The following is a 25291-nucleotide window of genomic DNA, read 5'->3' as shown; positions in this document are numbered from 1 at the left end:
GTGTAATTGTAAGATTGATTTCTTTTCAATGTAGCAATTGAAATCCTACCCATCTGGAACACAAAATGTGGGTGGGCTAATATAATCCTGGGCTCTGATTTTGCGTAGGAGGAAAAAGTTTCATGCAGTCTGTCTCAAGTATGCGAGATATGTTGCTTCTGACTGAACTGGCCAATTCCCAGGGATGGATGCTTGACTGAATTTGAGACAGATAGTGAGGGAATCAGTAACAGGAAGAAACATTTTTGTCCTTGCCAATCTATTAATTGCAGATGCATCTTTTCACAATAGGATTGGAAGGAATGACCACCATACAGCCCTTGTGGAGACAAAATCCTGTCTTCACATCGAAAATATTCGCCATGTTGTGTGTATTGTGGTGAACTAGACAGGATGGATTTAGATGATCCAATAGATAGTTTAGATGATCCAATCTAAACTCAAAACCGGTCATCGATGGAGTGTTAAGGAAGCAACAGGAGAATTGTATTCAACCACAATGCCTGAAGGCTCTGTTTTCATGCCGTATGACTCTATGCCTATGACAATCTGTAACCTTATGGCCCAACATATTCTCCAATCTACCATTACCAACAAATTGGGGTATCAACCTGGTTCTCTGATTTTTCAAAGTACTTCAATAATTAATCTGTGTGGATAAAGGAAACTGATCTCACACCTGCACACACATAGCATGGCTGCTGGGGGAAAAAATAAGCACTACTGCAGTTAGGCAGAAGTGTGGGGGTAAAAGAAAAAGGAACCGATAGATGTACTGTATAGATTTCCAAAAGGCAATAATGTGGTGCCACATTAAAAGTTATTACAGAAAATCTAATCTTATGGTGTCGGGGCTAATATTGGTAGGGATAGAAGTTAGTAAGTTAACAGGAAACAGACATTAGCCAACAATGGATCTTTATTTCTGACAATGCTTCTGAAGCAGGACTTGCTTAGCAATAACCAACTAATGACACTATTTATTTGGGCTGTGCCAGAACCACTCTGCTCCCGACCTCATTACAGCTTTGATCCAACAATGGTTAAAAGAGCTGAATTCCACAGGTGAGGTCCTTGGCATGAAGATAGCATTTTCTGACTATGACCTAAAGGAATGCTAGCATAGCTAGAGTCAATAAAAATCCAGTGAAAGCTCTCCAATAGCTGGCACAAACAAAGATGGTTGTGATTGCTAACGGTCAATCAGTTTGGGTCCAAGTCATCTCTGCAAGAATTCTTCAGAGTAGTGTTGAAGGCCCAAATCTCTTCAGTGGTTTCATTCATCATAAGGTCAGAAATGATTGGTTGTGAATGCACTATGTTCAGCACCGTTTGCAGTTTCTCATACTGAGCAGTCTGTGTCCCTATGCAACAAGACCTGGACAGTGTCTAGGCATTGGATGGTAAGTGGAAAGTAACTTTTGCACCACATCAGTTCAAAGCAATCACCAATCCAACAACAGAGAAAACAACCACCATCCTCTCTCATGCTCAATGAAATTACTATTTCTAAAACCCCAATTAGAACACCGTGGAGTTTATTGCTGCTCAGAAACTGACTGAATCAGCCTTATAAATACAGTGGTAACAAGAATAAGAAAGAGATGACTTCAGTGGTGCAGAGCTCAATTCTTTGAACTTCAAAACCTGTTCTCCATTAATTAAGCACAAATGAGGATTTTGATGGAATGCCACTTGCCTGGATGAGTGCAGCCCAAGAACAATCGACATCATCCAGGGCCAAGGCAGCCACTTGATTAGACTCGCATGCATCATTTATTCCCCTCCCTCCTTACGCACTATGGCAACAATGAATTCCATTTACAAATTGCACTGGGTCAATATACAGTAGCGCCTCGACTTATGAACTTAATCCGGTCCGGGACCCAGTTCGCGAGCCCAAAAGTTCATGAACTGTATCAATTTTCCCATTGTTTGGATATTTCTAGAGTCTTTTCTCTTTTTTGTCGCTTGGAGGTTGGAGGCCACAAGAAAACGATCCAGAGAAACTTGTCTTTTTCTTTGTTGCAGAACTTTCCGAAAATGGGACATCACATTGTCATTTAAAACGTTCACCTTCATTCGTACCTTGAATTTCATACATACATTGAAGCAAACTTTTATGTACAATCCTGTTTGGAAACTGATTTGTTTGTGAATGGGGTCATTCGTATGTCGAGGCGCTACCGAACCACTGATTCAACATCACTTTTCAAACTCCCAAACTCTACACCTAGAAGCACAAGCACAACAGATTCACAGGAACACCACCACCTGCAAGCTCCTCGCCAAGCTACGTGCAATTCTGATTTGCAACTATATCTCTCTTCTTTCATAGTCATTATGCCAAAATCCTGAAACTCCTTTATAACAGCAGTGGGTGTACTTACATGCCAAGTACTGCAGCAGTTCAGGGATGCATAGAACATAGAAAAATACAGTGCAGTACAGGCACTTCGGCCCTCGATGTTGCGCCGACCAAAGCCTACCTAACCTACACTAGCCCAATAACCTCCACATGCTTATCCAATGCCCGCTTAAATGACCATAAAGAGAGAGAGTCCACCACTGCTACTGGCAGGGCATTCCATGAACTCACAACCCGCTGAGTAAAGAATCTACCCCTAACATCTGTCCTATACCTACCACCCCTTAATTTAAAGCTGTGTCCCCTAGTAAGAGCTGACTCCATTAGCGGAAAAAGGTTCTCACTATCAACCCTATCTAAACCCCTAATCATCTTGTACACCTCTATCAAATCTCCCCTAAACCTTCTTTTCTCCAATGAGAACAGTCCCAAGTGCCTCAGCCTTTCCTCATAATGCAGTTCACCCTCACCTCAAGGACAATCAAGCATGGATTATAAATGCTATCCTAGCCAATCACACACTCATCCCGAGAGCACTGATCTTGCACTACCAAATTAATATGGATACAGGAAGGTTTTACACTCTAAAATCACTGTCATGTTTTTAGCACCAGCTCTTAATTCTGCGAATATCTACAGAATAAATATACTGTTTTTCAAACAAAAAGGCTGTAGCCTGTTCTTTCGTTTCTAATTGTTACATCCTAGTAAATCCTTTCTGCAATTTTAATCATGCTTAAATGTCCAGTTATGAAATGTAAATCACACCTGAACATAATACAATATATCAGATCTCACCAAACTTCTTCATAAATGTTAAGATTACCCTTTGGTTTCTGGCTCATGAGGTATCTGCATTAGTCAGCTGCTTCTCTGTGCTGCTTGGTTCTGAGGTAGCAAGCAGAGTCATCACCCTGAATGAGCATGTCTTCGTCAGCCTTGTTTTATTTATCAGGGTCTAACTGTCTCTAATGCATGACTGGGGACATGTACGGACTAATGATTTTGTCTGCAATGAAAATTTTCATATAGCACCTGTAACATAGCTTTACAGGGGCATTAAAGAACAAAATTTAACACTGAATCATGCATTTCAATATTAAGGCAGATATCTAAATGCAGTTTCAAAGTTACATTTTAATAAGGGCCATTTTAAAAGAGGAGGGAGAAGTATAGGGGTGGAGATGTTTCCGGAGGGAATTGCATAAATTAGGCCTATGACACTGATGGTGTAGTGACTAAATTTGGGGATGCTCAAATGGCTAGACTAAGAGAAGTGCATTTAAGTGAGGGACAAGAGGATGGCCAGAGTGAGAGTAGGTTGATCAGGGATAGCGGAGGTCCTTAATGAATACTTTGCTTCAGTAACGAGGGAGACGCGGCTTCCAAGAGGTCAGTTGTGTTAGGGAATTCTGTAGTCAGGGGTACAGACAGACGTTTCTGTGGCCAGCAGAGAAAAAGCAGAATGGTGTGTTGTTTCCCTGGTGCCAGGATCAAGGATGTCTCAGAGAGGGTGTAGGATGTTCTCACGGGGGAGAGGGGCCAGCAGGAGATCATTGTCCACATTGGAACCAATGACATTGGAAGGGAAAAGGTTGAGACTCTGAAGGGAGATTACAGAGAGTTCGGCAGAAAATTAAAAAGGAGGTCCCCAAGGATAGTAATATCTGGGTTACTCCCAGTGCTACAAGCTAGTGAGCTGAAAAATGTGTTGCTGGAAAAGCGCAGCAGGTCAGGCAGCATCAAAGGAGCAGGAGAATCGATGTTTCAGGCATAAGCCTTTTCAGCTCTGGTCTCCAGCATCTGCAGTCCTCACTTTCTCCTACGAGCTAGTGAGGGCAGGAATAGGAGGATAGAGCAGATAAATGCATGGCTGAGGAGCTGGTGTATAGAAGAAGGATTCACACTTTTGGATCATTAGAATCTCTTTTGGGGTAGAAGTGACCTGTAAAAGAAAGACGGATTGCACCTAAATTGGAAGAGGACTAATATACTGGCAGGGAAATTTGCTAGAACTGCTTGGGAGGATTTAAACTAGTAAGGTGGGGGGTGGGGGGTGGGACCCAGGGTGATAGTGAGGAAAGAGATCGATCTGAGACGGGTACAGCTGAGAACAGAAGTGAGTCAAACAGTCAGGGCAGGCAGGGACAAGGTAGGACTAATAAATTAAACCATTTATTTCAATGCAAGAGGCCTAACAGGGAAGGCAGATGAACTCAGGACATGGCTAGGAACATGGGACTGGGATATCACAGCAATTACAGGAACATGGCTCAGGGATGGGCAGGACTGGCAGCTTAATGTTCCAGGATACAAATGTTACAGGAAGGATAGAAAGGGAGGCAGGAGAGGAAGGGGAGTGGCATTTGTGATAAGGGATAGCATAACAGCTGTGCTGAGGGAGGATATTCCCAGAAATACACCCAGAGAAGTTATTTGGGTGGAACTGACAAATAAGAAAGGAATGATCACCTAATTGGGATTGTATTATAGACCCTCCCCTCCCTCCCTCCCCCCCCCCCCCCCCCCCAAGAGTCAGAGGGAAATTGAGAAACAAACTTGTAAGGAGATCTCAGCTATCTGTAAGAATAATAGGGTAGTTATGGTAGGGGATTTTAACTTTCCAAACATTGACTGGGACTGCCATTGTGTTAAAGGTTTAGATAGAGAGGAATTTTTAAAATTCTTACAAGACAATTTTCTGATTCAGTATGTGGATGTACCTACGAGAGAAGGTGCAAAACTTGACCTACTCTTGGGAAATAAGGCAGGGCAGGTGACTGAGGTGTCAGTGGGGAGCACTTTGGGGCCAGCGACCATAATTCTATTCGTTTTAAAATAGTGATGGAAAAGGTTAGACCAGATCTAAATGTTGAAGTTATAAATTGGAGAAAGGCCAATTTTGACGGTATTGGGCAAGAACTTTCGAAAGCTGATTGGGGGGCAGATGTTCGCAGGTAAAGGGACGGCTGGAAAATGGGAAGCCTTCAGAAATGAGATAACAAGCATCCAAAGAAAGTATATTCCTGTCAGTGTGAAAGGGAAGGCTGATAGGTATAGGGAATGCTGGATGACTGAAGAAATTGAGGGTTTGGTTAAGAAAAAGAAAGAAGCATATGTCAGATATGGACAGGATAGATCGAATGAATCCTAAGAAGAGTATAAAGAAAGTAGGAGTATACTTAAGAGGGAAATCAGGAGGGCAAAACGGGGACATGAGATAGCTTTGGCAAATAAAATTAAGGAGAATCCAAATGGTTTTTACAAATATATTAAGGATAACTAGGGAGAGAATAGGGCCCCTCAAAGATCAGCAAGGCCACCTTTGTGTGCAGCCACAGAAAATGGGGGAGATACTAAATGAATATTTTGCATCAGTATTTACTGTGGAAAAGAATTTGGAAGATATAGACTGTAGGGAAATAGATTATGACATCTTGCAAAATGTCCAGATTACAGAGGAGGAAGTGCTGGCTGTCATGAAACGGTTAAAAGTGGATAAATCCCCAGGACCTGATCAGGTGTACCCGAGAACTCTGTGGGAAGCTAGAGAAGTAATTGCTAGGCCTCTTGCTGAGATATTTGTATCATCGATAGTCACAGGTGAGGTGCCAGAAGACAGGAGGTTGGCGAATGTGATGCCACTGTTTAAGAAGGGCGGTAAAGAGAAGCCAGGGAACTATAGACCGGTGAGCCTGACCTCGGTGGTGGGCATGTTGTTGGAGGGAATCCTGAGGGACAGGATGTACATGTATTTGGAAAGGCAAGGACTGATTCGGGATAGTCAACATGGCTTTGTGCATGGGAAATCATGTTTCACAAACTTGATTGAGTTTTTGAAGAAGTAACAGAGAAGATTGATGAGGGCAAAGCAGTAGATGTGATCTATATGAACTTCAGTAAGGCGTTCAACAAGGTTCCCCATGGGAGACTGATTAACAAGGTTAGGTCTCATGGAATACAGGGAGAACTAGCCATTTGGATATAGAACTAGCTCAAAGGTAGAAGACAGAGGGTGGTGGTGGAGGGTTGTTTTTCAGACTGGAGGCCTGTGACCAGTGGGGTGCCACAAGGATCAATGCTGGGCCCTCTACTTTTTGTCATTTACATCAATGATTTGGATGCGAGCATAAGAGGTACAGTTAGTAAGTTTGCAGATGACACCAAAATTGGAGGTGTAGTGGATAGCGAAGAGGGTTACCTCAAATTACAACAGGATCTGGACCAGATGGGTCATTGGGCTGAGAAATGGCAGATGGAGTTTAATTCCGATAAATGCGAGGTACTGCATTTTGGGAGAGCAAATCTTAGCAGGACTTATACACTTAATGGTAAGGTCCTAGGGAATGTTGCTGAACAAAGAGACCTTGGAGTGCAGGTTCATAGCTCCTTGAAAGTGGAGTCGCAGGTAGATAGGATAGTGAGGAAGGTGTTTGGTATGCTTTCCTTTATTGGTCAGAGTATTGAGTACAGGAGTTGGGAGGTTGTGTTGAGGCTGTACAGGACATTGGTTAGGCCACTGTTGGAATAATGCGTGCAATTCCGGTCTCCTTCTTTTCGGAAAGCTGTTGTGAAACTTGAAAGGGTTCAGAAAAGATTTACAGGGATATTGCCAGGGTTGGAGGATCTGAGCTACAGGAAGAGGCTGAACAGGCTGAGGCTGTTTTCCCTGGAGCGTCGGAGGCTGAGGGGTGACCTTATAGAAGTTTACAAAATTATGAGGGACATGGATAGGATAAATAGACAAAGTCTTTTCCCTGGGGTCGGGGAGTCCAGAACTAGAAGGCATAGGTTTAGGGTGAGAGGGGAAAGATATAAAAGAGACCTAAGGGGCAACTCTTTCACGCAGAGGATGGTACATGTATGGAATGAGCTGCCAGAGGATGTGGTGGAGGCTGGTACAATTGCAACATTTAAGAGGCATTTGGATGGGTATATGAATGGGAAGGGTTTGGAGGGATATGGGCAGGTGCTGGCAGGTGGGACTAGATTGGGTTGGGATATCTGGTCGGCATAGACAGGTTGGACCAAAGGGTCTGTTTCCTTGCTGTACATCTGTATGACTCTATGACTCTATTCAGTACCGAGAGGGACCTTGACGTTTGTGAGGACAGCATGAAACAGACCTATATGCTAGAACAGGCTGATGTTAAGAAGGAGGATGTACTGAAAATTTTGAAAAACACAAGGATAGATAAGTCCCGGTCCAGATGGGATATACCCAAGGTTACTACAGGAAGCGAGGAAAAAGATTGCTGTGCCTTTGACAATGAACTTTGACAATCCTCACTGTCCACTGGAGTAGTGCCAGATGACTGGAAGGTGGCAAATGTTATTCCCTTGTTTAAGAAGGGTATAGGGATAATCCTGGGAATTATAGATCAGTCAGTCTTATGTTAGTGGTGGGCAAAATATTGGAGAGTACTCTGAGAGACAGAATTTATGATTATTTGGAAAACTGTAGTTTGATTAGAGATAGTCAGCGTGGCTTTGTGAGGAGCAGTTCATGCCTCACAAGCCTTATTGAATTCTTTGAGGATGTGACAAAACTCAATGATGGAAGTAGAGCAACAAATGTGGTGTATATGGATTTTAGCAAGGCGTTTGATAATATTCCCAATGGTAGGCTCATTCAGCAAGTAAGGAGACACGGGATACAGGGTAATTTGGTTCTCTGGATCCGAAATTGGCTGGCCCATGGAAGACAGAGGGCGATAGTAGATGGAAAGTATTTAGCCTGGAACTTGGTGACCTGTGATGTTCTACAGGGATTTATTCCGGGACCTCTACTCTTTGTGACTTTTAGATATGACTTGGATGAGGAAGTGGAAGGGTGGATTAATAAGTTTGCTGATGACATGAAGGTTGGTGGAGTGGTAGATAGTGTGGAGGACTGTTGTAGGAATTCAATATAGAAAAGTATGAAATGATTCATTTTGAAAGGTCGAATTTGAATAAAAAATATGGGGTTAAAGGCAGGCTTCTTGGCAGTGTGGAGGAACAGAGGGATCTTGGGGTCCCATTTCCAAACATCCCTCAAAGTTGCCACCCAAATTGATAGGGTTGTTAAAAAGATTTAGTGTGTTTGCTTTCCTTAGCAGGGGCATTGAGTTTAAGAACTGCAAGGTTATGCTGTAGCTTTATAGAGCCCTGGTTAGACCACATTTGGAATATTGTGTTCAGTTCTGGTCGGCTCATTGTAGGAAGGATTTGGAAGCTTTAGAGAGAGTGCAGAGGAGATTTACCAGAATGTTGCCTGGACTGGAGGGCGTGTCTCTTGAAGAAAGGTTGAGGGAGCTAGTTCTTTTCTCATTGGAGCGAAGGAGGAGGAGAGGTGACTTGACAGAGCTATACAAGATGTTGAGAGGCCGAGTTAGAATGAATAGTCAGGGACTTTTTCCCAAGGCAGAAATGGCTATCCCAAGGGGGTATAATTTTAAGGTGATTGGAGGAAGATTTAGGGGAGATATCAGAGGTCAGTTTTTTACACAGATTGGTGAGTGCATGGAATGCACTGTCAGCAGTGGTAGTAGAGTCAGATACATTAGGGACATTTAAGCGACTCTTGGATAGGCACATGGAAGATAGTAAAATGAAGAGTATGTAGGTTAGTTTGATCTTAGAGTAGGGTAAAAGGTTGGCAGAACTTCCCGGGCCAAAGGGCCTGTACTGTGCTGTTCTGTTCTATGTTATGTGCATTGATGAAGATGGGAGGAGCAATGCAATGGAGGAATTTTAAGGTAAATATGAGTTGCTTGATAAAGCTACTGTGGATAATCAAGCCCAGTGTAATGGGTGAACAAGACTTGGTGCAAATAAACATGTAAGGAGTAGGGCTTTGGAGGATACCACGTAGGAGATGCGATGGTGGATGTCATAATAGTCAGGTCTACAGGCAAAACGTGTGTGGATGATGGCTTTTATCAACAAATGAAATTGTGACTCTAGGTTAATGACATACCAACTAGGAGAGACAGAATATCCTTTGCCCATTGTCAAAAATTGTTCAGAACTTTGAACACATAAGCTACTTGATAGTCAAGTGATTACAGCAAATTCTTAGTTCAGACATAACAAGATGGCCAAACCATTTTCAGCTCCTTCAGCAATGACATTCCTTCCTCCTTAAGGTCAGAAATGGAATTTTCACTGATGGTTGCACAATGTTCAATACCAAAAATGGTTCCTCGGATACTGAAGCAGCCCATGTAGAAATGCAGAAAGATCTGGGCAATATCTAGGCTTGGGCAGATATGTGGCAAGTAACATTTGATCCACACAAATTTCAACCAATGGCCATCTCCAACAAGAGGGAATCTAGTCATCTCCCTGTAATGTCCAAAGGCATTAGCATTACCAAATTCTCCCACTATCATTATCCTTGGGGATTACTATTGACCAGAAACTGTACTGATCCAGCCATATGAGTACTGTGACAAAATAAGCAGGTCAGAAGGTGTAAGATCAGTGAGTAACTCACCATTTGACTCTCCAAAGCTTGTTCATCATCTACAATGCACAATTGAGGGATGTGATCAAATACTTCCAATTCTCAAAAGTTGCTAATACTACTGATTGCCTGGGTGAGTGCAGCTCCAACAAAACTCAAGAAGCTTTACACCATTCAGGACATCGCAGTCCCCTTGATTGATATCACATCCTCAAGCATTCACTCCCTTCCCCACTGATGCACAGTGCTCTGATCCATGAAATGCACTGCAGAAGTTCATCAAGGTTCCTTAGACAGCACCTTCCAAACCCACAACCATTACCATCTTGAAGTAAAAGTGCAGAACATACATGGGAGCACCACCACTTGCATGCTACTTTCCAAGCTACTTCCTATCCTCACTTGGAAATATATTACTGTTCCTTCAGTATCACTGGGTCAAAATTCCCTAACTACATTGTGAGTGTACCTCACCAAATGGTTTAGGGCAGTTCAAGGAGGCAGCTCACCATTACTTTCTCAAGGGCAACAATGTTCCCTCTAAACAGTGTGCAGCCACTCTGATGTTCTGTGCACAGTGGCACACTGGCATTGACTTCTGGTTCTGTAAGTCACTACCATGCAAGGGGCACAGGGGCATGCACAGCCAGAAAACAAAAATTAAAAGGAACACCGATAGGCAATAAACAGTGCCTAGTCAGTGAAACTCACATCCCATGAATAAAAAGTGTCATCTACTCACATTCCAGGCTATGATGACTAGTTATGGATTGGCTTAGCCTTTTAAAGTAAATGAGCACATCAGAACATAACGTCCTTGTGCAAATGTCAGTTGGCTGGAATATTGTCTTAATATGCACAAAAAAGCATTCACCATTCTGTGAAAATCCATTAAACATTCTTTACTCTCTGTTTTTAAGAGAACATTGTAAAGAAGGATGATATAATCTTTATGAAGTAACTTGACACTTTTGGTAATGAGTTCAGTATCTTGACTAAGTCTGGAAATTATAGTATATTTGGGATAGATAGGGCTCTTGTGGTAGTGTTATGACTTTACCTTTGGAACACAGGGTCCAGGTTCAAGTCTCACCTGCTCCAAGCATGTACCTGAGCAGGTTGATTAATTGATTCAGGGAGGATGCTTTTGTTTTATTTAACCTATTTTTCCTAAATAACCTGTTCAAAGGTGTTTTTACACAACACTGGAGCAGATGGGACTTGAACCCAAGTGTCCTAGTTCAGGGGTAAGAACTCTAATTCTGTACCACAAGTGGCCTCCAGGAAAGATATTTAAATATTGATTCTTAATTCCAAGCAGAAAAATTAATACCTGAAGTTATGAGTGGCTTTTTAAGCAAGGTGGAGGTTTTATTCGTCACGTTATCATTTTTTGATCATCTGTTAGCCCTATTGACACCTATTTACTTTAATTCAATTAAATATTAAATTGGCTATTAAAACCTGTGATCACCCTCATAATTAAAACTGCTTCTTCCACTGGTTCATGTCTGAATAAGATGACAATGAGAGCTCTTTTACCTGTCAATGCTCAGTGCGCACAGACTGAGGACTGTGATACCAACAGATGCCTTCTGGATAAATGGCACAAGCTTACATACTTCAACACCAAAAGGCCAGTCTACAGCCAGAAGCTAATTAAAACAAATAAAAATAGAAATTAAGTGCTATTAAGATATTAGAACAATAACACAAATTTATATTCATACAGTGTCTTTAATGTAATAAACATCTCTTTACAGGAGCATTATAAAACAAACATGATACTGACCATATAAGGATGTATTAGTTCAGATGGATAGGATTCAGTGAGAGTGATCAATAAAAAGTTGTAAATTCATGTAAAGAGTTGGTTCATGATATTCATGTTGATTTATGAATTATATACTTTCATTCCACAATTTATAAAATTCTGTCATGGTTAAGTTGTCTTCAATGATTAAGGGTGAGGGACTGCTCCCACAGGTTTGCTGAAAGGACAATCAAATCAAGTGGAGATACCTTTTTGTAGAGTTATAGAGTCACAAAGCATAGAAATAGATCCTTCGGTCCAACTCATGCATGCTGACCAGACATCCTAATCTGACCTAGCTCCACTTGCCACCATTTGGCCCATATCCCGCTACACTCTTCCTAATCATATGCTTATCCAGATGCCTTTTAAATTGTATCATCTACCACTATTTCCTCCCGTAGCTATATGTGGTAAGGAAAGTAAAGAAACTCCAAATATTAAAAAGTTGAAGGGAGGATGTCCTCTGTTCTCAGAAGGATAATGTGCTCACTTACCATACATTTGGTAACAATGTGCCAGTACTACAGATGAATTTATGTTCCAGTTTATATCATTTTGGTGTGAATTAATGAAACTAAAATCAATTGTGAAAAAAAGTAGTGATCTAGAAATATATTATCTAAAATTATATAGTTGCAATTCATTTTATAGATTTTATTTATCATATCAACCAGACCTGATATGGGTCTTTGTAACTGTTTAGTCACATCTTTACATTTCAACTTCCAAAACTCACCTTTCATTTTCTAATCTGAGATAACCTATCTGTAATACTTCCTGCAAAAACTCAGCAATGATAACACTCCATTTATTAATATGAGTACTATAGAAAACAGCTTGGACATAGATTTGTTCATATTAGAGTTACTTTGTAAATTTAAGGGGACAAATGGTATTTTCAAAAATGAACTTCGGAGACAGTGGACTTTAATACAAGGAACAATGTACTATAGGCATCAATTTTGTTTGCATCATTCACCTTAAAATCTAGACATTAGAAAATATTATTTTTGCTATTGTAGGTTGACCAAAACATAGCCAATATCAACCATGGTTTATGACGACATAGGGCAAAATATTCACAGCTTGGTAAGGATGTGGAAATGGCAAGAAAATTGGAAAAACATGGCAAGTATGAAAAAAAAATTCTTGATGTTTAGAATGTTGCAAAGTTGAGTAGAGTACTTGTAGAATGGGAGGCAGGAACTTAGAATTTAGTGTTTGTAAAGTGCTGAGGGGGTGGGGACAGCATTGCATGGTCCCTTAAAAGATCATGTGATTTTTCTGTGATTAGTGATTTAAACTGGATGGCTGTGAGCAGCAGCTTGAAGATTTGCAAGTACACGGAGAGCCCGAATTGAAACATTGTGTACGATTAATTGGCCAACCAGCAGTTTTTGCCAAGACAACAGGTTTTTAAATTTAGCCAATCAGTTTGAACCAGGTACTTAGATACCAAACACCTATTAAATTTAAATCTGTTAAGAAATATTGATATGTCATCATGGGTATAAAAGGAGGCAGTTGGACGTAGACCCCAAAGCTACTGTCACCCACCAGGGCTAACAGCCCTCAGCTCTCGAGAGAATTGTTGGCTCTCACAGCCTGTATGTCTTAGAAAAAACACCATCTGAGTAACAACAGAACCAATGACGGAGAAGGCATTCCTGACAGAAGAATCGACAGGGAAAGCACAGAACATTCCAGAAGAGGTAACCTGGCTGTAATTTTGAGAGACTAAATTCTATTCTTTTTGGTTATGAGTCAGACATGTATTTATTGGAATAGTATACCATTAGAATTTTGTTTTATTTGGGAATAGTTAGTACTCAGATGGGATTTATTCGGTTTGTGAATAGTTTAGTTAATTTGTTAACTGATGGAGTTAGATAAATAAATTGTTACTTGTTGATTTTTAAAAGTGAGTGTCAGGGATTTATTTAACTACTGTAAGTTGCTGAAGAACAGGTTACACCACTTTACACACCTTTTACAGACGTAGGGGTGGGTGTTCCTCTTTGCGTGTTTCTGTTTTAGTTCTTGGGGTGGAGGGGAGTCAACCTATGCTTTAGAGCAAGAACAAGTCCCTTAAGATCCCCTAAATAAGCAAGAAATCTTAACTTCCACCAATTTCATCTCATGGCTAGTTCCATGCAATTGCTATGTCCCAGCTACTGTTGAGAAACTAGATGATGCAGATTCACACTGATGTGAAATTGAAAGTAATTGGTGCTGGTGGTTGCTGCTTGCTGATCTATTTGCATCTATGTTGAACATCTTTCTTCAACATCAGATGGCATGCTCCATGGACAGTGACTGCCTAAGTTCTCTGTTCATGGAAGTTTGCATTGGTAAAGCATGAGCCTCACCATATCATTGTGACAACTGCTAGACTAATTTATAATTAAATTCTACAATGCTGCATTTTGGAGCTCACCAGCTTCTGCCAAGTCACTTTCGATGCAGAGACATGCACCCATCTCGTTAATCTGAACAGAATGCATCTCAGAGACCTTAGCTTGCTTTCCTGGTGCAGACTGACTTTGTGCTCACTTAGATGCTCACTGTATTGTCTTTTGCATTTTGCTGCTTCGTTCAGAATTTGCAGGCTCTCAATAGTTCTGCTTCACCTTGCATTTTAGCAGAGACAGAAAACCAAGCATCTTGTTGTTGTTGTTGCCAGCATCAAACATTCAAAGGGGCAGTAATGTTGCTGTGTGGTGCCATATTATGTCAATGCCACATCCTCAGCATGGACCAGCAATTATGCAGCAAATCCACTACATGTCGTCAAGAAAATGATCGTGTTGAAAGCCCAAGGAGAGCAGCCCTTAGCCAAGTGGAGAGGCTATGTCAGTCAGAGGGTGTCGCCATAATCAATGAAAGGCATTGCCCATTTTAAGTCTGGGGCTGGGTCATGTTCAGTCAGATACTTTGGACTGTCCTCCCAAGTCAGTCACAATCAGTTTGAGATTTGGAGGGTAAACATTAAGGGGCAAGTTTTATCAAGGTGCAGCGCACGCTGTACTAGGGAAAGTGGGAAACTTAACTGTTCCATTGCCTCCACTGTGTCTCAACCTACTGGGTCAATCCCCACAGTTATATGTACAGGCATAAAGGTTGCAGGGATGTGGGTGCATCTACAATAACTGGCAGAGTCTGCAATTCACCCTTTGGAACATGATCCGAAAAGCCTTCTATTTTCAACTAAATCTCAACTACACAATAAAGATGAAAAGCGGCTGTCAGAATACCCAAATGGAATAAGTTGTTTTTCTGTTTTATCTGTGGGTTGGGCATTGTGAGACCCTTCAACTGCAGGAGGCAATTGCATTAATCAGCCACTCAGATTTAGCGTGATACATCTCCTCCATTACACGAATCTGCACGTGCAGCTCATGCATTGACCCAACAAGATACATGAGAAATCCTGGCAACTAGCAATCCTGACCATGTCATTAATCATTACAAGTTAATCCTATTAATCTCTGTGAAGCAAAAGGTGATCACACACGGTGTTTAAAGTGTCACTTGTAGTCACAATTCACGTTCCAAAGGTGCCATAGGCTATATAGGGCTTGGAAATGCTGTCCTCTCACATGACCTATAACTACGTGAGAACATGAGTTCACAAATGAAATTTGAGTTGCTCAGTGATTTGTGGAGGACTGGGGATTCAGGATGTTAGTAATCCTATTGTACTGTTGATATTCTCATGTATTTGTGTCACATGGCTTGGGCTGCATACGTCTGAATGAGGTATAACATGTCGAGGGTCATCTTTGTGCGAGGCATTGAGGTCCAGGGCAAATTGTTATTTCTGTCCGCTGTAACTAGCAATGGGCCATATCACTGAGAAGCTGTCTTGTCTTCGATAACCCTGTGTGGGACTATTGCACTTGTCTTGAATGGGTCCAGCAACAACAGATATTATTGCCACTCTCATTGCCACATAAAGATGGTGTAGAGAAACTGATCAAACATAATGTCACCCACAAGCTTAGGACCAGCAGCATCATACAGTGACTGCTGAACAGCCTCTACATGGAGGGTCGCAGCAGAAAGTCCCTTTAGGATGTGGAGGAGGTTCAGGAAGCCCAAGGTTTATAGTTCTCAATGTTATTTCCTCTATGTGAGTGAAGCATAATGCCTTCAAAGAATGAAGATAGTCTGGGAACCTGTGATAGAACTGTGTTACCTGCTGGAGCAGGATTTGTGCTCAGGTGTGGGCCGCCATCTTATCCTCATGGCTGACATGGTAGCGACTATGCTTAATTTCTATGTGACTGATTCCTTCCCAACATCCAGTAGAAAACATGTGTGGAATCTTAATCCTGAATCCACAAACATGTATTAAGGCAGTTCCTGATTCAGTTTGTGCCAGGTCTCACCATTTCATCTTGTTTCTCCTGATGAAGTCACTGCTGCAGCCCAGGCACCACTTTATCAACACTGCTGGCTTCTGCCAAATTCAGAATATTGTAGACTGAACACCCATCATGTCGATAGCCATATAATAACATGATTGAATTTACTAATAGGAAAGTGATTCCCTTAGTTAATATCCAAGTCATCTGTGATCATCACAACCACATTTTGGAAGTCTGTGCTATGTATCCTGGAAGCTACCATGGTTCCTATATCCTTGATAAGTCTCAGGTTGCTTCTTTATTACAAGGACCTGATGCCATACATGGTTGCTGGAAAACAAGGGCTACTCCAACCATGGCTGATAATTTCATTATGGAAAACTCTGACTGAGTCTCTGTGTGTACATTGCAGCATATTCTTCCTCCAAGGCCATCATGGAGCAGACAATAGACCTCATCGAGATGGAGTTTAGTATTCAATCGATTTGGGGATTGAAGATGTGACTTGGAATATACTCCATATGCAAATGGCGCATAATCTTTGCATGCAGTGCACTGCACAACTGGAACAGGCAAAGGTAGGGTATGATGGAAGTTGAAGAGCAGGGACAGTGGCATATGAGGAAGACAACGACATTGAGTGGAAACAGCAACACCTTTAATGTGATCTAACGCTGCAGCATTCAACGCATTAATTTACACAGGACTTAATTCGCAAACCCTTCCATAAGATCTGAGTTGGTAGAAGGCATTAAGCATTGACATTTGTTTGTTGTTATCTTAAAAGCAACAGTCTTTGGAAAGTGCTGAAAACAAATGTTCTGGGAGGTGCTAACGAAGGGAAACTGCGGTTAGTTGAGTCCTGGTCCTACAACTTAAATGATTATTGATCAAACAGCATACAAATATTTGCATTTGTGATATTCTATGAATAATAAAGCATCACCTGTACCACTGATGTGTCCTCAGAGAATTATTTTCCTTTCCCTCCCACTATATCTAAATGCACTCCCAGGGATCTGCATTTGGGGAAAAGAGAGCCTCCCTACCTTATACAGGAGACTGCTGCCTTTGACAATTTGGGCAGAAGAAGCCAGAGACATTTGTGTCTAAAGAACTCTGACATGGTAAAAGTCTCCTGACCAAATACAGTTTCTCCTTCTTGGGCTACACATCTGTGCGTGACCCATTAAAGATGGAGGACCTGAGAACTTGTGGATTGTCCTGAGGGGAGGCTTCTGGGATTCATGTATATGATTCACTCTCCATCAAGATACCATTTTAGGATGAAGGTATACCTGCAGTGAGGACAAATGGCCTCATCACCCTTTTGGTTTGCTGCTGACGCTGAGCACCAGTGGCTAAAGTAATGGAGCACAAGTTTGTGTATATGTCAGGCAGACCCCTATGTGTTCTACTAGACCTGGCTTTCCACGGCAGCTGCCAACCAGTTTGTGGGGACAGCCAAACAATCGCATATCAGAGCCAGCACTGTACGGATTAGATGCCTTCAACCTTCAATCTAATTTACCAAATGTCTCCAACAAGCCGACCTGATGATCCTGTATTTGTGCACTCGCACAAAGTTATTGATGGCTGGCACATCTTTAGCTTAATGTTGGTGCCGATGCTCCTGAAGTCCTCTATCTGCCACCACTCAGAGGTGTTTCTTTTTCAGCCAGCTGCAGAGATGTGCTAGTGATGTGCTCATCAGAATGGATCCCTGAGTCCAACCTAGTTAAAGTACCCACAAAAGTCAAAATGTCTAAACTAGTGGAGTGTGCAGGATATGGCTGTGTGGGTGTATCCTTTGAGGGATCAATGGCTTCTTCCTTAGAGGTGGAGGAGGAGCTGATATGTGGGACAGCTGGTCTTTTGTGGAGAGAGGTGTCAATAGTACCTGCAAAAGTCAAAGGGAATGAGTTGTGTAATGGGTGGAGATGCTTGAACATGTTAAGAGTTTGTTTACACTGGTGGTGAATGGGTACAGGATGTATGTGTGTGTTCATTATGCAGAACAGTGCTATGAATTTTACATGCTTGTCAGGGTTTGGAGGCCTTAGCATTCCCCTGCCCCCCACCACCCCCAGTGAGTGAATATGGTCCTCTTTCACCAGCTGAAGAATTTTCTATTCATACACAGAGTGAGAGGAGGAAAGTTAGCCACTCTACCATCACCCCTTCAGCTCAATTATGCGTTATTTTACCTGATGTGCCATCAACAGGCAGGAGGAAAGCACCGGTTTGAAAACAGCCCAGACAAACTGAACAACCAAATCTAAAACCCATTAATCAATCTGAATAACCCTGTCATTTTAAACAAACAGACTGAAACACAAGATGGCAGTGGCGGGGACACCAGTGTTCGACTCCTGAGCATGGGGTTCCTCCAAATCCATACGGCTTCATCATTGCCTTTCCAGCTTGGTAGCTCAGTCACTTTATTTGTTTTGGTTGGCCTGGGGCCAGGGTCCTATGTACGTGCATCCCCTCACCACCTCAGGTGGCGGCATCAGAAGATGAGCTAGGACCCTGTCGGCCAATGTCCAGTGTTGGAGGATGTGGTGCAGGATCCATGCAGCGTGATCATCTCCATCTCAGAGGCAGTTGACACAGAAGTGACAGCACCTGTGGCAGTAGAAAAGGAGCACATTGCCAGGACCATGGGGATAGTGCCGGATAGCAGCAACCCGAGGAGCAGAGAGGATGAAGACTAGGGAGAGGGAAAGATGAACTTTTGAAGCTATTCAGTTTTAGTAATATCAATTTAAATATGAATTTATTCAGTATTTTATTCCGTAATCCAAGATGGCACCAGAATATGGTAACATTATATACTTTTCACTGTACCTAGGTTCAAGTGACAATATTAAATAAATCTAAATCTTTCTTATGCAATGAGACAAAGTGAGAGATTAACTGAGATGCAAATGGCTGGATGCTCTGCTAATGGTGGTGCAGTGACAAAGAAGGGCTTGAGGTTTTTCAATAAGTAGGAACACAAGAAGGCTTCATAGTTCTGGCAGATAGGATAGGAGAGAATCATTGAGGGAAGATGCTGCATATAAAAGTGAGAGTTGTAGATCATGAGTCTTGGTAGAAAGTCTGTGCAGTGGAAGAATTAGAGTGAGTGTGAGGTAGCAGAAAGATTTTGGCAGTTAATCTTACAGAGCACAGAAGGTCATTAACCTTCTTGTGGCATTGCTATGCACTCCTCTGAACCATGGACTCCGCACTGACCTGTGGCTACTTTGGACTTGGCTGGCAGTGTCTGATGTCATGATTTTCTCTGATATTGATGGAAAAGAAGTAAATCCTCCTCTCCACCATCCCATCCACAGGATCTCCAAGTTCCTGTCTGCAAAGTGGTCTTGAAAGGGGTGCCAGCTAAACTCTCTTAACTTTTAGAATTGTGCAGCAATAGTTCCTAGCTTGCAGTATTTCATGTAGTATATAGCTAGATTTGAATATGGAGTCTGTTGAGTGAATGGTCAAAGTTCTAGGTGCCATTTCTGCCTCTACTCACTGCAGGATTGTGTTTGTGTGTGCACAGTGAACACCAGGTATATCATTAATGAAGTGGACAGTGGAAAATTGCTTGAGAAAAGTCACCAGTGCTCGCAGAGGAAACCCTCCATTATACTCTCTTAATTGACACTTAGCAAAATGTAAGAAATAATCAGCCATCACTTTTATGTCTGAAAAACATTGTTGGAAAGAATAGAATTTTGTTCAATTTGCTACCTTTACAATGGGAGTGAAATGAGTAGATTTTAGTCATTTGGTAGTACAGAATATGAATATTGCTGAAAAAGACACATTATTAAAAAACAAAGCAATCTATTCAGTTCGCTGAAATAAGACATTTTGTTGAGGCTCTTTACCTTCCATTTATCAGAACATTTCACAAGAATAACAATATAAGGGGAATAAAATTTAAACTGGATGAGAAGAGAGCACTGATCAGTCTGCAAGTGGACTCTGATAGAGGCATCATGACGAATGCAACAGTTAGATGATTGACAAATAACAGGCAGGCTTTGTTTAAATACAAACCATGCAGAATGCCCTTGGATTGGTCAAGGCATTGCTTTAAGGAATTAACTGGAGAATAGCTGTCATTGGTTTAGTGTGTGTCTGTAAAGAACAATGCTCTGTGTGTTAATATATGTAGTTTCCAGTTCATACATCTAATCACAGTGTAAGCCCAAATTTTACACACTTCAGAAATATTTAAATGTTAATGATTAGTTTAAATTCATGCCAGTTGGACCTGCCAATCAGCACACTCAGATAAAGTTAGAGACTAGGTGGGCGCTGCAGGGAGTGGAGTGCATCATTTCCCTATCCAACTCTATTTTGATTTAGTCGCTGCCCTCCCCTTCATTGTTTGATCACACAGCATTGCCCTTTGATGTGAAGAGCACTGCTTGTCACTGGCCACCTGGGTGTTTTCCTATCTTCCTGGAGGTGGAAATTGAATAAAGATTCGTGCACTTTGTGTCTCTCACTGTGTCTCACAACTACACACACACACACACACACACACACACACACACACACACACACACACACACACACACACACACACACACACACACACACACACACACACACACACCATGGGTGCTGGCGAAAAATAAGCACTACCGCAGTTAGGCGGTAGTGTGGGGGTTTTGCCATCAGTCAGGGATAGGTAGTCAATGTTTTGGAAACGATGAACTGATTTGGAAAAGGGGGAGAAGCTGGATTTTATAATCATGAACAGCATTATTTATCTATGGGTGTAGCCTAGCTGGCAGCTGTGAAAATTGATGGAGTTAACAAGAGTGGCATGTAGGTGCAAATGAAACTGAAAAGGATAATTCCATTTTGCTGGTAAGCAGTTGGAGGAAATGTAAGTACTTCTAAGTCGTCATAATGCATGGGTAATTGGAGAGATGGACAATAGCCTGGGAGGACAAAGAGGAAGTGAAATGGAGTGTTACCAGTATACTTGTAAAAGCTGATCCCATGTCACTGGGTTATGTCTTCAAGAGATAGAACATAAATAATGGTGAGAAGTGGTGGGGGATGACAATGTAACCCATAGAGTTATAGTCAGCAAAGGGAGAAAAACCATCAGAAACAAAGGCACTGTGAGACACATAGGAGTGAAATCACCAATTATTTGCAGGTTTATCTGTGTTACTAAGAAATCCTTAATAAACAGTTTTATAAACACACAAGGATCTATTTCATCATTAATATCCACATATGTTCACTTCCAGTTACACGGTGAAATAATTGAATTTAACTAGTGCTCTTTATAGGTACATGAGCTATTGACTCCAATGAACTGCTTGGTCATTGCTAAGTTAGAGTAATGAGGTGAATGGATTTTGCACATTCCACTGACTCAGTTGTTTAACTACTTTGAAACTCAATATTATTCCTGTGATTTGACTTACATTGCAGTTCTCCCCATTCATACAGATGTGCTAATTTTGTTTTGAACTTATTTCATTTATATATATGACTAATATATTAGAAGATTGTGAAAACGAGAACCACAGCAAGAACAATGTACAACATTATATTTTATGTTGTTAACTTTTCGGCTTCTATTCACGCCAAGTTAGTGTAATAGCTGATCCAAATCCTTGTTTGAGCCTCATCCCCTTCGCTAAAAGATTTTTATTCCTTCTTCCAATTATTCTTTTCCAAATGACTATTTAATTCTTTCTTCCCAATAATAATCTTTGAATTTCCCATGACATAATCTGATTTGGTCTATTTTTTTCTTCATAAAGAATCTAATTCTTCTCAAAACGTAATTATTTAATATCTATAGCATTTCATCAAACTCTCCACAATAAAATCTGATACTGGCAAAGCAGCTTAGTATGCCAATTTCATTTCCTCCCATAGAACTTGGAGTCTACATAGTCTTAGCTGCCTATGGAGTGTGGCTGTCTTATGGTAAAGCTTGGTTACGTTCCCACCATCACCATACACTTTCACGATTTGTCCCTTTCTATTATTCTTCATACCTTGTATACCGTAATGGGAATGTCTATCAAGATGTAGAGTAAATCTCCCAAGGCAAGACTGGCGATTAAGACATTCGGTCCATTTCTCATACATTTATTCTTGTAGATAATTCGGAGCAATGTAGAATTTCCAATGATTCCCACCACAAAGATCATACAGGAGACCACAGAATTGATGTATTTGAAAGCATGTCGTATTTCCGTTTGTTTAATACACAAAGGAGGAGATGAAGACCCAGTTCCTTTATTTGAGGGGATAGCTGTTTTCTGATATCCATCTGTAAAGAGCAGCACAGCTTTTGGTCTTGGTGGGCTTGGAGTAGAAATTCCATTTGTCATTAAATTTTCTGTAATAAAGTTCCTACTGGAATTATTTTTGGAAGATTCTCCTTGCCCATTGGTGATCACAATCTGCCAGGTTAATAGTAGAGCAAGGAACATCACAACATTTGCTGCAGCCATTTAATGATTGGAATCAGGCACAGATTCACAAGTAACTGGTAGACTTGTACTTAAGTGGCAATGATGAAATCTCTTTTGTCAGCAGGAAACTAAATGAAAAACAAAGAACAAAATAAGATCTTGCAAAAATACAATTTACTTCACCTTCAACATATATTTCATTGAAAAAAAGCTTGAAACTTTAAAGCTTCTGCTGTGGTACCCTTACTTGATTTTTTAAAATACTTGCAATTGCATTTTCTGATAATTATAATCCCATTTTGTAATACGTTGGTGCTGAGCATTGGTTGATAACGTTTCCGATAGTTTTCCAACTCATGCATTATTGAGGATTAATTGAGGAGGTGAATATATCACCATACCCTGTAGTGGTCAAATGAAGAGGGCATAAATTCTGAAGAGTATCTAGTTACAGTTGTTCACTACAGAAGTGTATAAATCTTCAGAAGCATGGGCTTTGAAATTATTTTTAAAATATTCTGACCACACAAATTGGTAAATAACTTTTTACCATTTTAATTAAAATTAAAAGCAGGCTTAATGTGGTCTTTTGGCTCAATGTAAAATAGAATTTGCTCCACACAGTCTGTTTCTTGGAGCACTTTGCTATCATGTTGTTTTGTATTTTCCACTTAACATGTTATGCTGACTATAAACTTTACTCTGCATGATTAAAAACAATGAACAAATTAAAAATGTACTTTTCATAATTACTACCTTGTTGTGTCTTGCTTTTCAGAAGGAACTCGCACAAGGTCTGGGTAAATGCAAGATCCTTTTCCTTATTATTATGGGTGATGGTAAAGGATGTGAGAGCAAAGTTTCAGTTTAGTATTGGGAGAAAAGGAACTATAGCTTAATTTTTGGTCATCCATCAAATAGGAAATGTAGAGATTCTGAAAGGTGCTAGATAAATGCATTTCCTACTTGGTGAACGCCAAAAATCAAGCTATAGTTCCTTTTCCCCCAATTCCAACGTGAAATGTTGTCCTCACATCCCTTACCTTCACTCATAATAATAAGGAAAAGATTGAGATTGCACATATATGTATAGAATATTGCATGGAAGTCAGATCTGTTAAATTACTTTGTAGCTAATGATACACTTTAAAATGTACTCACTATTGCAAGGCTGTGAAAATGACATCCAACATCAAGATCCAATAAACAGTAATGAAATAATAACCAAATAATTTTACTTTAGTGACAATGACATCAGGAGAACATCGCTACTTTTATTTTCCATTAATAGCACAGGTTCTTTCATGTTCACTGAGAATGGACGTAACTTCAGATAGTCTCATATGAAAGCCAGCAGCTCCAATAGTACAACACTCCTTGTCAGTGTCAATGCAAGTTATGGGCTGGATTTTTTGAAGAGTCTAGGAAGATTTGAGGGCTCTCAGAAATGGCACATGGAACACAGATCTACATTTCTAATTGATCCTATCTCACTATTAGTGGAATGGATCAGGAATGACCCATGATGGAAACCAAGTCTCAACAGAGCCATTTGAACTCAGTGATGAGCTCATAATGGCCCCATTTTGGTTTTTTTTGTAGAATGTGGACACTGCTGGTGAGTGGCCTTCTTGACCTGCTGCAATCCTTGCGGTGTAGGGACACCTACAGTGCTGTTGGGAAGAGAGTTCCTGGATTGTGACCCAGTGACACTGCAGAAGAGATGCTACAGTTCCAAGTCAGGATGGTGTATGACTCAGAAGGGACCTTGCAGATAGTGGTGTTCTAAAATAATTGCTGCTCTCATCCATTTAGATGGTGAAATTGGGTGTTTGAAGGATGCTGTTTGAGGTAACAATGACAGTAACACACACAGAAATTTCAAATGGTACAGATTGCTACCACTGGTGCTTGGTTTTGGTATGAGCCAGTTCAATTTAGTGCTTGTGGGGAAGCATCCAAGTAATAATAATCATCAGTTTTAGTTGGTTATGGAAAAACATTATTGTCCGTAATTTTAAACGGTATTTCTTAATTGGAAGGGGACTGTATTCAAAAGGTGATCTAGCTCAGTAAAATGGAATTAAAGACAAAGCAAAAACTGTAACAGAACAGTGATCAATCTTTAAGATGTTTCAGGAGCTGTCTAGGTTCATTCTGACAAGTGTGGAGAATAAAGGAATCAAACTATGGCTTCTGGGATATTGAGGGAGATAGGAAAAGTGATGACAGACATTAATAGGTTCATATTAGGGGAATTTTTTGAGCTCAAATCAGATTAAATACAATAAATGGACAGAGGAAGTAAAGAAAATAATAAGACTAGCAGGGAGAGAATATGAGGATCAAATAGCAGTTAACATAAATGGAATCAAAAATCTTCTATTGGCATAATAGCAAATAGTAAGCAGATAGTGAAAGATGCTTTGGGTCCTATTCGGGACAAAGAAGGTGATATATAGTTAACAAGTTGAAAATAGTTAATGAGTACTTGGATTACTGTTTATTAAGGAAAAGAATGATGTCAAAAAAGCATTAGAAGCAGATAGCAAAAGAGAAAATGCTGGAAAATCTCAGGAGGTCTGGCAGCATCTGTAAGGAGAGAAAAGAGCTGATGTTTCAAGTCTAACTGACCCTTTGTCAAAGCTTTGATAAAGGGTCAGTTAGACTGGAGACCGGCTGAGGTATTTCAGCATTTTCTCTTTTGGTTTCAGATTCCAGCATCCGCAGTAATTTGCTTTTATCCATTAGAAGCAGATGTTAGAGGTAATGGAGGGTATGAGCATTGACAGACTGATGTACTGGAAAGTCTGGCTATTAAAGATACATTAC

General features: G+C 40.8%; 1 protein-coding gene across 1 annotated transcript in view; it reads right to left on the bottom strand.

The window, feature by feature from the left end:
* Window positions 1-22498, bottom strand: part of LOC132820065 (endothelin receptor type B-like) — a 28442-nt gene extending 5944 nt beyond the window's left edge. The window contains exons 1-2 of the mRNA XM_060831984.1: window positions 22037-22498; window positions 11361-11473 (exon numbers count right to left, since the gene is read on the bottom strand). Of these exons, the coding sequence (XP_060687967.1) occupies window positions 11361-11473; window positions 22037-22498 (575 nt within the window). The remainder of the gene's footprint in view (window positions 1-11360; window positions 11474-22036) is intronic.
* Between the last annotated feature and the right edge of the window lie 2793 nt (window positions 22499-25291).

The sequence above is a fragment of the Hemiscyllium ocellatum genome, chromosome 11 (genome assembly GCF_020745735.1).
Source record: "Hemiscyllium ocellatum isolate sHemOce1 chromosome 11, sHemOce1.pat.X.cur, whole genome shotgun sequence".
Lineage (NCBI taxonomy): Eukaryota > Metazoa > Chordata > Chondrichthyes > Orectolobiformes > Hemiscylliidae > Hemiscyllium > Hemiscyllium ocellatum.
This window is presented reverse-complemented; position numbering and strand designations above follow the sequence as displayed.